The 16206-nt window shown below is 42.2% G+C and overlaps 1 protein-coding gene across 2 annotated transcripts in view; it reads right to left on the minus strand.

Moving 5' to 3' along the window:
• Positions 1-16206, minus strand: part of LOC118678267 (tubulin-specific chaperone cofactor E-like protein) — a 199848-nt gene that overhangs the window by 172668 nt on the left and 10974 nt on the right. For both annotated transcript variants that reach the window (XM_036353715.1, XM_036353717.1), the window contains exons 2-5: positions 11528-11677; positions 9615-9754; positions 2256-2437; positions 410-666 (exon numbers count right to left, since the gene is read on the minus strand). In XM_036353715.1, coding sequence (XP_036209608.1) covers positions 410-666; positions 2256-2437; positions 9615-9754; positions 11528-11660 — 712 coding nt within the window. In that variant the 5' untranslated portion in view covers positions 11661-11677. The remainder of the gene's footprint in view (positions 1-409; positions 667-2255; positions 2438-9614; positions 9755-11527; positions 11678-16206) is intronic.

Raw genomic sequence — 16206 nt, forward strand, 5'->3', positions numbered from 1 at the left:
TTAGATGGCAATAAACTGGCAATCAAATGTATAAGTACTAGAAAAGAAAAGAGAAAATTTGAAAGGCACAGCAGCTTGGAATTCCCTAACCTAAATCCACACAATACGGTCTGGTTTGCAATTCCTTATATTTTTTTTACTCTGCCTTTTACTATACGATTCATCAATTTCACTCCTTTCACAGCATGACCCCTTTAATATATAAAATGTAAACAGCTAATATAATGCTAGGCCACTTGATTTATGACAGTGAATCCTTAAATTCAGCTAATCCACAGGCACCTGCAGGTCGCTCCTGAAAATGATCCTCTGAGAAGGCAGAGCTGACTGCAGGAATACACTTGCACTGCATTTCATGCATAAGCTCAGCTCAGTTCACATGTGGAATGAGAACAAGCCAATACCTCACCTGACTTGTGGAGGCTGATGGACCGCAGGTTAGGAAACAACCTGGCCAGTGAGTCGTCAGGCTCCTCAATAGCGTTCAGGTGGTTGTTGGCCAGGACCAGGGTATCCAGCGAAGGAAACATAGCTCCTAACTTTCGTATTTCAGTCCAGTCTTGGAGATTGTTGTCTGTTATATGTAGGAGCTTCAGAGAATGACAGCAAATAGAAGGACAAGACACCGTTTCATAGTCATTAAGGCACAGGAAGAGCTCCTCCAAACTGGAGAGAAAAAGAGAAATGTTTCATTGTGTAGAGCAGTTCACCTCCTACTTGGCACCTATTTTCATTCACTCAAGAAATAAGTAAGTGCTGCTATGTGTGAGCCTCTGCTAGGTGTTACAGGGAAAATACAGGTATCTTCCTGAAGCTAAAATACAGCTGAGGCCACAGCAGAGGAAGATACAACCCAGAACTAAATTAACTTTGTGCGTAACTAAGCAGCACTAACTGTAAGTACAATAGTATTTCATAGAGACATGGAATTAAAATTGTGTTAGAATAATCAGGTAAGGGTGCATAACCTTGAAGGAGGGGCAGACTTATACAAAGAATTTGGAAGAAAATTCCAGAAAAAATAAGAATATTTAGAACAGAAACAATACCTACCATTTATTGAATTTCTACCCTGTGTCAGGCCCCATGCCAGATGATTTATAGACTGACTGTTCTTCTATTTCTGCAAGGTAGGTCTAGTTATGCCCATTTTATAGACAAGGAAATAGAGCTCAGAGAGGTTAATTAGCTTATAAAAGGCGATCTATATATATAAAAGCCTAATATGCTAAGTGTCCGACCCTTCGACTGGTAGCTGTGATGCACACTGACCACCAGGGGGCAGATGCCCAATGCACAGGCATGGAAACATGGAATAGACTGATGAATCTCAGAGGGGAGGGAGGAGGGGGGAGTGCGGGAAGAGATTAACCAAAGATCTTATATGCATACTAGAGGCCCAGTACATGGATTCAGGCCAAAACCAGCTCTCTGACATCCCCTGAGAGGTCCCGGATTGTGAGAGGGTGCAGGCCAGGGTGAGGGACCCCACCAGTGCACAAATTCGTGCACCGGGCCTCTAGTATGGTGAGAAAGTGGAACTGGGTTTAAAACTCATTCTGTGCCATACTGGATGCTGCAGGCATAAGGAAACCAATCTCATTAGAGTGATGGTGGGAAATTAAAGTGGAATAAGTGGGGTGAGACAAAATTCTGAAAAGCTTTGATAATTTTCATATTTATACAGTAAAAAATCTACAGCTTCATATATTTCTTTAAACTACTTCCTTTGAACATTTATGCATACTTAAAGACAGATACAAACAAATGTAACAAAGCATCTCTTAAATGACAAGAGTATAATTTCTTGCTAAATTATTGAAAAGAATACCAGGTTTATTTCCAATGAGGCCAGCTATGTACAATCATCTGAGTGTTAATATATTTTAGAGATACTTTGATTACTTTTTTCTTCCTAAAGAAAAGGTTGAGGCAAAATTCTGAAACCAGGTAATCAGAAGATTAAAATGGAGAAAGGTTGGATTGATCTAGAAATGATAAGTGCTATTCTCAGGGCTATTTTCTAGCTAAAGAATGGAATATCCTATGTTACTCAACACTGAACGAGCATTCCAGTAAAAACGCTCCTGAGTTACATTCACACCCTCATTGTAACCACTCCATTTTGGTAACCATTCCCCATTGTCTCCGCAGGCCTAGTGTTTCTGAGTGGCAGGTCGCAGGGATTTCATGCATGGGCAGGTGACGACCAGCTTCCCTCCCCCCCAATCCCCCCAGCATGCACTCCGGCTTACGCTGGCAGCTCCTGCAGGATCGTGTGCACTGTCTCCCAGGAGGCTTTGCTGTTATTGAGGACAAGTTTGCGAACCCCAGAGAAGGACCCAGCACATGTTCTTTCTAAAACTGACAAATTCAGAGGGTTGGAACTCAGGTTTAGAAACTCCAACTGGGGAACATTTGACACAATTTTACTGACCTAGGGAGAAAAAAAAAGAGCATATCAGGTAATAATCAGAGTTTCTAAATAGCAATCGTGTTCAGACAGGCCTAAGCGAGTGGGTCTCCAGGCAAAGGATCACTCACACTGAGGAACTCTATTTGGTGACAGTACCCAGAGTGGCATAAATAACTTCAACAAATCTTGGCAAATAATAATCTCCTTCTATGAAACAGTGTCAGAACAGAAAAGTAATGGTACAAACAAAAAGATTTCCCATGTTGCCTTTGGCAAGGTTTTTATTCTGTTCTATATGATATTCTATTTGATAAATGGAGAAAAGACAGTTTAGATGACATTTTAGACTACAAGTTATTAAAGAGCTCAATTTGGGTCCTCTTTGTAATCCTCTTTGAATATCTCCTTTCTTCTTCCATCCTCATTACAACATTAAGGCTAAGTGAAATAAGCCAGCCAGAGAAAGACAAATATCACATGATCTCACTCATATGTGGAATCTAATGAACAAAATAAACTGATGAACAAAATAGATCCAGAGTCACAGAAGCATGGAGCAGACTGACAAATCTCAGTGTGAGGGGGTAGGTGGTGGGGAGAGATTAACCAAAGAATTCGTATACATATATGCATAACCCATGAACACAGACAATAGTGTAGTGAAGAGTGGGGGTCGGAGGGAGGGCAAGGCCAGGTGGGAGGAGGTCAAAGGCGGGAGGGGAATGGGGGGGGAGGGGACATCTGTGATACTTTCAACAATAAAGATATATAAAAGTTACTTTATTAAAGACCACAAAGTAACAATTCAGGTGTTCAAAACTGACTACATAGCCACAATCACTTAGAAAACAGGTTCAGCTTGGGTCAGAGAGGTACTAAACTTTAAAATATATTCACTAAAAATATAAAAGAGCACCAAGAACTATATAATAAGAGAGAAAACATGATCATAAATTTAATAATTTAACTAGTAAACTGGTAGACACAAAAAGTTTAAAAAGGACCTGAGCATTACTGACCTCAGCTACTGGCTTTGCGTAGCACTAGACTCTACACAGCTTCTTTCACCACATGCCCCCAACAACTTGCAAGATGACCAATACTATTTCCATTTTAACAAATTAAGAAAATGAGCCTCAGAGACGTTAAATAATTAACATCTTGTGTTAAGTCAGGTCTCAGAATCACAAAAGCCAAATCTGAAGTTAAAAATCAGAAAAGCAAATCTAAAGTCAGCCCATGGTTCTTCCCAATATACAGGCACCCGCATCTGCAGTTTTGCTTTCCACAGTTCCAGTTACCCACAGGCAATCATGGTATGAAAGTATTAAATGGAAAATTCCAGAAATAAACAAGTCACAAGTTTTAAATCAGGTGCCACTGCAAGTAGCATGATTACATCTCACTCTGCCTGGCTCTTCGCCCCCAGGACAGAATCACCTCTTTGTCCAGGTGCCCACCCTGCATACACCACCTGCCCCACAACTCATTAGGCACTTAGTCGCCATCTTGGTTATCAGGTCGACTGTTGTTCAAGCAATCCTTCTTTCACTTAATAACAAGGCAAGGCACAAGAGCAGGGATGCTGGCAATTTGGATGTGCCAAGGAGAAGCCATAAAATATATGTACAGATAAAACATCATAGTATATATAGGGTTTGGTACTACCAGTGGTTTCAGGCATTCTTTGGGGGCCTTGGAATTTATATCACATGTACCACAACTAGTAAATTACAAATATAACCAGAAAAAAATGAGAACTAGGCTTTAAGTAATATAAAATGCTAGAAGCCCAGAAAATGTTTAAACATCAAAGAGCCAGGCAATGTGGTAAATGAAGTTATGAGAAAAGGAGTTAGCAGAATACTGGTAGGTAGCATTGGTTTTGGAGTCAGACCAGGTCCCAACACTTCCTAGTTGTGTCTTAAACTTTCCAAAGTTCAGTTTCCTTATTGGGAACATACAGAAACTAGCACCCATCTGTTTCACAGGATTGCTGGTAGAACTAAATGAGGCATGTGGGCCGAGCACTTCACCCAGTGCATGGCGCTCCTTTCAGAAGCTGGTTTCCTTGCCCAGGAGAACGTAAGCTCTAGGAAAGCGGGGACAGCACTTACTTCTTCATTCACGACTGCACTGGGGGCACTTAATGTTTATTGCATTACTTAATAGCACAAAATCATACAATAAATGTAATTACTACTAATATAAGTTTAGTATGAACCACTATGTCATGTCATATTCATCTTATTTAAATATCTTATTTAAAATAATTGGTAGAATTTCAAAATAAATATACTGACTCCCAGCATCCACCCTCCATCACTGAATCAGAAGCTGCACGGGGAGGACAAGACTCAGGGTTGCAGAGCTCCACAGGTGCGGGGGCTGCGGTGGGAATAAGAAGCACCTGCCTTCCCACCAGCTGCACTGCACTGCACTGCACTGCTCAGCTCAGGAGCTGTCACCTCGGCGAGGAGACCACCTCCGAGGGGCTCAGAGGGGCTGGCAGGGGCGGCCCTCACATGCACTCTTTCCCGCTCTCCTCACTAACCCTTCGAAGTGATACCATATCTAGCCCCACTTTCAAATGAAGAAACTGGCTATCTTTTAGAGAAAATACACTAGGCTTCAGTTTAAAAAAGAAGGAATTTATACTTGTCTCTACATATCCTCTGCTTGAACAGCATTTGTGTGATATATGGCTGGAATCTGGAGTTTAGTCTGTGGCCACGACTCAGCTAAGGAGTCCACACTGGGAGCAATCGTCTATGCATTCTCCCACCTGGACACTAATGCCAGGGAGGACATTCCTACATCAGAGGATGATCATCCATGTCAGTGGTTCTCAACCTTGGCTGCCATTGGAATCACCTGGGAATCTTTTTAAAATCCTGATTTCCGGGCCTCATCCTCCGGAAATTGTTTCTTTGTTATGGGGTGAGGCCACAACATTAGTAACAAAGAAACAGAATTTCCAGAGGACGAGGCCCAGAAATCAGGAATTTAAAAAGATTCCCAGGTGATTCTAATGTGCAGCTAAGGTTGAGAACCACTGATCTATGTGTATCTCTTTTAAGGGCAAAAAAGGATGAAAAATAATTCTGCTACAATTACAGCATGAAGGCTAACTGCTAATTATAGCAGTCTCAGTTAAATAAAAGAAAACATAAACCCTTTAGTAACCAGCACCCGTCATATTCTATTTTTGTAATAAAAAGGAAAATACTCAAGCCCTAGCTGGTTTGGTTCAGTGGATAGAGCATCAGCCTGCAGACTGAAGGGTCCGTTCAATTCCGATCAAGGGCACATGCCTGGGTTGTAAGCTGGATCCCCAGTAGGGGACGTACAGGAGGAAGCCAATCAATGATTCTCTATCATCATTGATGTTTCTATCTGTTTTTCCCTCTCCCTTCCTCTCTGAAATCAATAAACATATATATTTTTTTAAAAAGGAAAATACTCAAAATTTGATAATTTTAGGGTTTTTGAAGCAATTTCTGGGAGAATTCCCAAAGCAAACAGATACTGATGTAATCTTTTCCGAGTCTGCATCTACCCTACTGTCCAATGAGAATAAGGATTAGAATAATGGCTTACTAGCCCTGGAATATCCCAAAAAGATAATGTTAGACTTCAGTCTAATAATTAAAGCAGAAAAAAATAATGCATGTTAAAAATAAATATTTTATTTACAAAGCTGAAATTAGAAAGTATTTTAGGGTAACCGTAAATTAATAGTAAGATTCTGAAAAATATAACACCTTACACAGGTAAACTTACTTATGGCAGAAAAATGTCCTAATAGCAAAGATGGACAAGCATTCAATCAGTTTCTAGGGCAGTCCACTGACTTCTCTTTTTTAAATTCTAAAAACCAACCAACCAACAGACAGAAACCGCTTCCAGCTGGAGTGAGCTGAGCAGACTCATGTGTAGAAACATGGAGCTGAACTCATATCTCCTTTAAGCCACCACAATTCTATAACTTAAGAGGGGCCCTCTACTCTGGCCTCTAAAAAGAAAGAAATTACAGTTTTAGAAAAAATGGGACAAGCATTATAAGACAACAATCTGTAACTTCTACCCAAGCTATTCTCTAACTCCCCTGAATAGCTAATACTTCCCTCCTCTCAACTCTTTTATAAAATGGTTTTGATAAGAAAGGGAAGAAACAGAAGATACCTTGGGAAAGGTCAGAGTAAAATCTAGTTAGACAAAAATTCAAGTCAAAAGCTAAAAAATGCATCTTGTTTTAACACAAAGATGCCCGACTTTTGAAGGTTAGAGACAAATCTTTGCTTCCCCCAAAGTATTACACTTCTCAGTCACATTGATCTTAGTCTGGATATATAGCAGCCAGCAGTTTAAACTATATAAGAAGTTACCCATAGCATTAGTGATCATTCAAAACACTAAAAGAGGAAATGATATTACAGTATTTTGTTCCACTTTGCTATTTCAAATACTGGCTGAATAAACTTAGTTAATGGACAGAAACAAACGATCTTTTTGGCAATCAGGTATATGGGCTGCAATGGGGTTGAAATGTAATGTCTTAAAACTGTGACCTATACTTTTGTAGCCTAGTAGAGTTTAATCAATCCTCCAAATCAATATTCTTTTGCTGTCAGTATTTCTCCCATCTCTCTGTGTTCTGATTTATGGTCTAGAAGACTGAGATCAATTATATTTAAGGTTAAGGACAAACATAAAGCAAAATGAAAATAAAAATAAACTGGAAAATAGACACCAGAAGGGTAGTAGCAGCAAATATTTGCTTGAAAACTAACTATAGAGTGCATACCCATAGGACATACAAACTCAGCTGCGTGCAGATAAACACGCGGCCCTCTGGCCATACACACCACTGCGGTGTGAAAGCAGTGCCGCTCTCTGTCTAGGCAGAAAAAAGGCTGAAGCACTTAGTGCAAACTGTGTTCTGACCCACGCAGACATAAAGTGCTCTCCTGAGGCAGCAATGTCATCGCTGAACTGCTCCCGCCGGCAGCAGCAGCACAGGTCAGGCACGAAGCACGCACCTCAGTAAACGCTAGCCTCCCAAGGAACCACATGTAGGAGAAGCGCCTGCGGACGCAGGAGCGGAAATGATTCAGAGGGAGATCTGGTCTGACTTGTCACCCACGCAGGTCAAAAAAGGCCCTGCGGTCAGCAGGAGGACACTGGGGGCATCGTGGAGGAGGGTACCAAGGAGCTCCTTTTGCATGTGTGCCGTGTGGACAGAGCAGGCATGTCAATAAAGCACCTCAAAGGACAAAAGAGGCACAGCCTGTAATCAGTTAAACAGTGAACCACACTGTTTAGATCAATGTATCAATCAATAAATACATGTACGAATGGGGATTAAGTCTGCGTATATTAGCAAGTCACTTAGGAATCAAGTGACGTGCCTCTCAAAGAATTCAGGTGAACATCTCAATAGAAACAGGAAATATAACTGGGAGCAGAGTCACCGGATTAAGAAGACTATGAAATGAATAAGAAAATAAATGAAAAGTGGAAGAAAACTGAACAATACAAAGCTGCTGTCTTAGAATTTGTATAGCGTTTAGCATCTATAATATGCCTCAGTGGTGAATTTTATCAGCAGCCCTGTCTTTAAAGTGAGCAAACTGAAGCACTAAAAATGAAGAAACTTTTCTTAAGTTCACAAGAAAAGTTGGAGCAGTGGTCTTCATTAATCCTTAAGAGACAGTCATTTCCTCATTAACGAAGTCAGCAGACATGTGAGTGCCTAGTAGACTGGGTGCTGATGATAAAAAAGACAAAAACCTCCACTTGGCAGACGGTCATCTAGTAGGAAAACGCCGAGGGAGCCCGTGGTTGCAGGACGTTGTGAGAAACCCTTTCAGGGCAGCAGGGCCCAGGCACAGGGGTCAGCGGCTGCCTGGGGGAAGCTCCTCAGAGGGGTGGCAATCGGGCCCATCTTGCTGAGACATAGGAAGAGGGCAGTAGATTGAGAAGGAATGGAAAGCAAGGAAGCTTTTCAGGTAAGAGCTTCTCACGAGCTGTAAGGAGAAGCATGTGGTTACAGATGAAGAGGAAGCTCTAGAAACAGCACAGGGCCACCTGAGGGAGGGCCACGCTCGGAGAGCTCAGACCTCCGTCTCCGGGCAGGAACAGACAACTGCCGGACCTCCGACAGGAGAGGGGCACCGCCCTATTCCACTTACTCTCATGGAAGACAGGTTGCAGTTTCTTTGTTATGGGGTGAGGCCACAACATCAGTAACAAAGAAACAATTTCCGGAGGATGAGGCCCAGAAATCAGGATTTTAAAAAGATTCCCAGGTGATTCTAATGTGCAGCCAAGGTTGAGAACCACTGGGTTAGAGGAAGCAGAACAAAGCTGAGGCAGGAAAACCCATTAGCAAGCTTTTCCAAGCAAGAAATAAGAGCCCAACTAAGAACAAATAAAGCAGGAAAAACTACTTTTCCCTTATTCTAAAGGGTAGCTTCTACTAGGTAATGTTATAATCAGAAAAGCAATGATATCCTATGTAATAAAGTGCTAATATGCTAATTAGACCAGACAGAGGAACAACCTTCCGGAAAGACCAGTGGGCGGGGCTGTGGGGCCGCAGGGCAGCAGGGGCTGCAAGGGCCAAGCCCCTTGCACGAATTTCATGCATCAGGCCTCTAGGGTATAATAAGAGAGAGTGCTATAATACTTTTATTTGTGTAGTTGGTTTAGAGTTACTCTGAGATCAAAAGACATCTGTTATGTCAAACTACCAAAGAGACTTAATAAAGTAAGAAAAAGTTCTAAAATATTTGGAATAAATTTCAGTAACAAGAATATTACTTCCAACCCTAAACAACTTTTATGTCAATTTACAGTAATAAATGTTAAAGTAGTAGTAGAGAATACGTATAGGATGTGTAAACCAGTGAAAGAGTAGAAAATTTAATGCATTGCTAGCAGTCTAAACTTCTCTCAACTTATTAACCTTTGGATGCCTGGAATAAAGTTCCTCAGTGCACATTAGTAAAAACTAATAATCATAATCAAGTTAATTGAAAAATTACCATAAGAACAGCTGAAACAGCCAGTTATGTATCTTGAGACATACAGACAAGAATCTCCAGTGAGAAGGAGTTCAGCAGAATACTTGATGCCATAAGCAGTACAATGATCACTGCTACATTTCCCAAAGGCGGCGATAGGAGAGCTTTACCTCATGCCAGTCTTCGAGTTTGTTGTCAGAAAGATCCAGCTCTGACACGTGAGCACAGAAGGCAGCGATTTCGGTTTCCTCCCCTGCACAGGTGATCCCACAGCTGTTCAGCACCAGGACGCTCGGGAGGTTGAGGCGATCTGGATCACGGGAGACAGAACACTTCTACGTCAGCCTCGTTCTTGTCTGCACACACGCAGCCCCCAGGAATCAAAATGAAAAGGCTACGATGGGATCCCAGGGCTCTCAATGCTAAGTGGAGACACCAAATATGAAGCAGGCAATAGTTTGTTTCAAAACAAACCAGGAGGAGATGAAAGTCCCGAGGCTTCACCTCCCGAGGCCTGTTATCCGTCACACAGGCCGTCATTTCATCACCTGAAGACCAGGTCCCCCGTGACTCATGTCTGACTACCAGTGTCTTCTTATTGGCAAAAAGTTCAAAAGTATCATTAGTTCAAAAGTATCATTCTGGGTAGCTCTTTTCTCTCTGTCTGGTATATAGTTTCACCTTTTGCTGCCTTTTAAAATAACTTCAAACCATTGAAGATAGTCTCTGCTAACCTACTTCTGTTCATCATGTATCAATAAAATTACTTACTATCCTATATAATAAAACATAATATGCAAATCGACCGAACAGCTGAACAGCGGAACGACCATCCGAACGACTATCCGGGACCACACTAAGACACCCACTGGTGCCAGGCCAGCCAAGGCGGGTGCGATGTGATTGGTTAGGGGCCCGGCCATCGCCACATGATCGCCCCGCAGAGGGAGGCCTAGGCCTTCGGCTGGTGGGCAATCAATTGGGGGGCTCCATGGTCACCCCAAAGAGGGAGGCCCAGGCCACCGACCGGCGGGCTGTGGCGGGTGGGCAGAGCCCAGGTCCCAGGTGCCTGCCAGCAGCCAGAGGGACGCTCAGGTCCCAGGTGCCAGAGGGAAGCCAGTGCTGGCAGCCAGGGGAATGAAGGCCTACTCTTGCACGATTTTCATGCATTGGGCCTCCAGTCTCTAATAAAATGGATAAACATGAGAATTCAACCACTCTTTTCCTATGTGGTATAAAACAAGGACTCACAAAGGTAATATTTAGTAATGGAGGCCTCACATTGCATGATTTTTCAAGTTAGTACTTATCAGTATCAAGCTTTTCAGAAAGAGAATGGAGCCTGAAAAAAATGACCAAGGAAGAAGTCCACTTCCTTCCGTCATTCCAGTTGATACGGAGAGATAAGGTCGTTGCAATGAGAAATAATAAACGCTCAGTAACCTTTGGATATAGGAACCAAAACACTGTTCAATAATAATCTTCAATAATTACAAAGAACTAATCTTACGAACTGTTCATTACAACATGAAGCTAAAACAGCATGCACACTTCTAGTTGTAGATCTTTGCTCACATCATAATCCCTCTTCTACAATGTCTTTATCGCCTAACAACATTCTACATTCTTGAGGGGTTAGTTCAAGTCTCACAGCTTTGAACTCTTTTCTAATATTAACTCTCTTTCAAACTTCTTCCCCAATCACTGTGTCATTCATTGGGCTCCACATAAACTACCTCATGTTATAGTTTCGTAAATGTGACTATCCTGTAATCCAATTAGGCTGTTCGGCTGTTGAGGACAAAGTAGTTTTGCAGTCTCTTGCACCCTCCAAGTTCGTGAAAGAATATGTATTTGAAATTATATCACTCAAATATTGTTCTTGCCCCATGAGTCCAACTAAATGACTTTTGACCAATCAGGAGCAAAACAAGTCCTTTCATTTTTTTCAAAAAATGAAATCATAGCAAGGGAGAAAGACTGACTCATAATTCAAATTAAGAAATTTGCAAAAAGGCAATATTCTGATTTAATGTCCTAAGTAAGTCCAGCAAATAAATGTTTTAGATCCCATCTTTCTTACCTTTCATAGGAGAGCCCTGAGGTGTAACTGGGACATGGACTCCCATCCCTGGACCACGGCGGTAAGGAAAGTTTTCAGGACTATATTTTTCACATAATACTTGCATAAAACTCCTTCCACTAGGTTGATCCATCTTCCTTTCCTAAAATTCTACAAGAAACCAAGAAGCCATCAAGATTATTTATCTTTCTAATATAAGAAATATTTATTAAGAACTAATTATTTATAAGCACTAGGCTAGGCGTTGCAGATATCTAAGACACGGTCACTGCTCCCAAGAATTCATACTGTGGTGAGACCTTATGACTGAGGAAGACCACCTGTAGATGAGACAGCAAAACAGTTCAGCACATGAGCCGCACAATACAGATGAAAAGTGCTACATGATTTCGAGGAAGAGGCCATCACTTTCAACCCAGGGGAATAAGAAAGCTTTTGGCTGATGCATAGGGTTCATGTGGTAAGTGATAAGAAAAAGGACTAAACAGAAAGTTAAAGACTAAATATCAGACTGAAGGGTGTGAACGATTCGAATCCTCTGATAGTTTTCTCCCCTTCCTCCACAGTAAGAGAACGTTTAACCGTGCACACAGCTACTTGTTTTCAGGAATGAGGATATGATTAAGTTCTAGTTGGTGAGATAAAAACAAATTATTCTATGGCCACTTCTAGAAATCATCCTTAAAAGAGCCAGAGCCTGGCCGGTGTGGCTCAGTGGTTGAGAGTTGTCCTATGAACCAGGAGGTCACAATTTGATTCCAGGTCAGGGTTGCAGGCTCCATCCCCAGTAGGAGGCATGCAGGAGGCAGCCGATCAATAATTCTCTCTCATCATTGATGTTTTTCTCTCCCCCTTTCCCTTCCTCTCTGAAATTTTCTTCAAAAACAGAGCCAGATATGCTTTTTGCCCAAGTTATTTTTGCTTCTGTTGCCTTTGCCCAAGATATAGCCCCAAAAAATCGTGCTAAAGTCAGTATCAAAGAGTTTGCTGACTAAATTTTCTTCTAGGAGTTTAATAGTTTCAGGTTTTACATTTAAGTCTCTAATTGATTTTTAGTTTATTTTTGTATGGTATAAGAAGTGATCTAGTCTCATTGTTTTTGCATTTATCTGCCCAGTTTTCCCAACACCATTTATTGAATAGACTGTCTTTACAACAATAAATATTCTTGCCGCCTTTGTTGTAGATTGACCATTTAGGTGTGGGTTTATTTCTGGGCTCTCTATTCTGTTCCTTGATCTATGTGTCTGTTCTTGTGCCAGTACAAACACTTGTCCACTTACTGAACCAAAGCTGTATCTGTACAATTTACCAGTTGAGACTATGGAGTATATTTCATAATATCACAAGTCCCCTTGAGACTATAGGGCTGCCCTCTGTCAGGATCCTCATTGTGAGCTTAAGGATACAGCTGTTTTCGTTCTATCCACGTAGTGATAAGTGCCTGCAGTGTCCTCTATCCCAGCCCTGACTGTGTCAAAACATGCATTCATCTAGGCCTTCAGGAATCTTCAAGTTGAAAAGTTCTTTTTTTCATTGTAAATTTATCACCACAAGCAATGGACAATATGGAGCAGGGGCTATGTCATTAGCTGCAGCACCACAGCTCTTATCAAAGACCTGTCTCAAGCAAATGCCAAGAAAAACTTTAGAAATGTTTAACAAAAAGTCAAAGACATTACACTGCTATCTTCCATGCAATTGGCAGTTCAAAAGATTAAAGAGTGTGTGGGGAGGGTGCTGAACTGTCAGTGTCAGCATAATAGTCACCTGAGATTAAATAGCATTTTTTAACTGGAAGCTTCAGGACCACTTAAATTCAAATCTGTGCAATTCAGGAGCAATAATCTTATACACGATTTAAATGGAGACAAGCTGAGGAATGGTAATAATAAACACATATTCAAGTCAAAGTAAGTCCTCGTCAGCAAGTAATCAGGGAACATAGAAAGGTGAGTCCTCATGGCCCCAGGCTGAACAACTCTTCCAGACAGTCTGGGGGTTTCCTTCCTTTCCCCCCTAAAGACTTAAAAGCAGTGCCACGTGCCTTCACTGACCATTTTCCAGGAGACGCTATTGAAAAAGCTTTCCAGGAATGTAGATAGTGTACACATTAATACACGAGCTTTGAATTAGAAAGTTAAGATTGCAAAATGAATCAGTAAACATAAATCTACTCAAAATCTGTTGAGGCAGTTTGAGGAGGAACATTAGTGGAAAATGAAAACTGAAAACAAGCAGAATGAAAACTGAGGAATACAGGATGGAAAAAAGATCTTTAAGTGAAGCCTTTGAAAAAGTTTTTTTGGGGGTGGGAGGGTAATCTATGTCTTTCTGAGGGAAAAAACGGTGTCAAATTACACCTGACTAGCACTACAGCTGGCATGGTGCTGACACGTTTGTAAAAGTGTTCTAAATTGGTGCTCAGTCAGGCAGCCGGGAGTCTTGGGTGATGTTGCTTGGTTCCATTATCAAGCTGTGGAGTGCGTCTGTGAAAATGTCAGCTCCTTTGTGCCTCCAATCCTGACTACACTATGCTCTTGTAAAGGCTGGAGAGTGTCAGGGCTAAGAGCATGTTGGTGGGTAAGTTGCTCAGTGTACTTTTGCCAAATCCTATATAATAAGAGCCTAATATGCTAAGTGTACGGCCGTTTGACTGTTCAACCACTCGCTATGACATGCACTGACCACCAGGAGGCAGACGCTCCAACCGGTAGGTTAGCTTGCTGCTGGGGCCCAGCCAATTGGGACTGGGCAAGACAGGCCGGACACGCCCTAGAGCCCACCCACGATCCCTCCCCAGCCCCGATCGTGCACCAGTGAGGTGCCTCTGCCTGGCCTGCGCCCTCTTGTAATCCGGGACCCCTCGGGGAATGTTGGACTGCCAGTTTCAGCCTGATCCCCACAGGCCAGGCCGAGGGACCCCACTGGTGCACAAATCCATGCACTGGGCCTCTAGTAGATTAACATCACAACAGAACACCCAGTCACCTAAGTACCCTCGAATGCTATCAAACAATTTGCACTTTATGTCCCCAAAGGCCTAGGTCAAAATTAGTATGAAACTCAATGCAACTGAAAATAGTAAATAGGCCATGTCCAGCATGAAGCAGAAGCTCCATTGTGCAGTGTGTGGAGGGTGGACAGAATACCCCCAGGCCTGCAGTCACTTCCTTCACTAGACAAGTTAAATGTGTTAATCAATGTTAGCCAAATATTTCATCCAAATTACCCAACTGTTTCCAGGAGGCAGAGGTGACACAGTCATAAATAAGCCTAAGGGGCTCTGGAAGGTCAGGCCTTCCTGCCACCTCTTCCGGGGACTAAGCAGGAGGAGTGGGGCTTCCTGCAGCAGGAAGCCGACCCCAGGATCCAGGCTACTGGGACAGGAAACAGTGCTAAAAACTAAACTGCAGTAATTCAAATTGTGCATTAGTTTAGGAGAAGGCTACATCTCCAGGAAGAGTTTTCACAGCATAAACATAGTGCAGAAGAGGGAAACATTCTCAAGTAGTTTAAAACTACTGACAGTCGCTTGACATGAAGCCACTTATACACAACTAACCCATCTCATCTATTCATCAGAGAAGGGCAGAACACACGACACTCTAAAAACCACCTGCCCGTATTTTGTTTTCAGTTATTTGAAAACAAAACTTAGGTTAAACATTTTGGATGAAGATTCTACAATTTCACCTTTAGGCTCCTTTGGTCAGATGACATTTCATTCTGGTCATTTTTCTCCACTTAAATGTCTATTTCCTTTATAAGACAGTCTAAGAATAAAAATCTCTTTACCACTTGTTTAATAAAAATGGAGAGAAAATATAATTCATTAATTTTGCTATCTCTTTGGGCACCTTATCAATTATTTTCCTATTCATCTACATATATAAAAGCCTAAGTGACTGGCTGACCGTTCAACTGGCCAACTGGTAGCTATGACGCACACTGACCACCAGGGAGCAAACTCTCAATGCAGGAGTGGAAACCACAGGCATGGAAACATGGAACAGACTGATGAATCTCAGAGGGAAGGGGGTAGGGGGAGGGTGGGAAGAGATTAACCAAAGATCTTATATGCATACTAGGGTCCCTCGGCCTGGCCTGCACCCTTTCACAATCCGGGACCCCTCAGGGGATGTTGGAGAGCCCGTTTTGGCCCCATCCCCACAGGCCAGGCCGAAGGACCCCACTGGTGCACCAATCAGTGCACTGGGCCTCTAGTGAATTTATAAACACAAATGTCCTCACAGAGCTTAAAGTCTTACTTAGTTCTGTTCAACAAACAGGAAACAGACGGTGCCTTTGTGCCAAACACTTAGTATTTCTGCCAAACACTGTGTGAAGCACTAAAGAAGTGAGTGAGGAAAGCCCAAACTCTGCCCTTAGGACAGCCACAACCTACAAGGAATGACACGGTCATCACACATATCTGAAATAGGCCACAGAACAAGGAAGGAGGAGGTGAAAACTGAGGCACTTGAAGGATGATGAAAATCAGGTTAACGGTGGAGAGCATTTCAGGCACAGGAAATAATACAATGTGACCAGGCACAGAGACATCAAGCCCTGGCCAGGGAGCTGTAATGCTAAACCATGAAATACGTTTTGGGGGAGCAGGAGATGTGACTGCAGGGTGGATGGGAGACTCAGCTTATTGCTCAGATTCAACTTTA

The sequence above is a fragment of the Myotis myotis genome, unplaced genomic scaffold, assembly GCF_014108235.1.
Source record: "Myotis myotis isolate mMyoMyo1 unplaced genomic scaffold, mMyoMyo1.p scaffold_m19_p_20, whole genome shotgun sequence".
In the NCBI taxonomy this organism is placed as follows: domain Eukaryota; kingdom Metazoa; phylum Chordata; class Mammalia; order Chiroptera; family Vespertilionidae; genus Myotis; species Myotis myotis.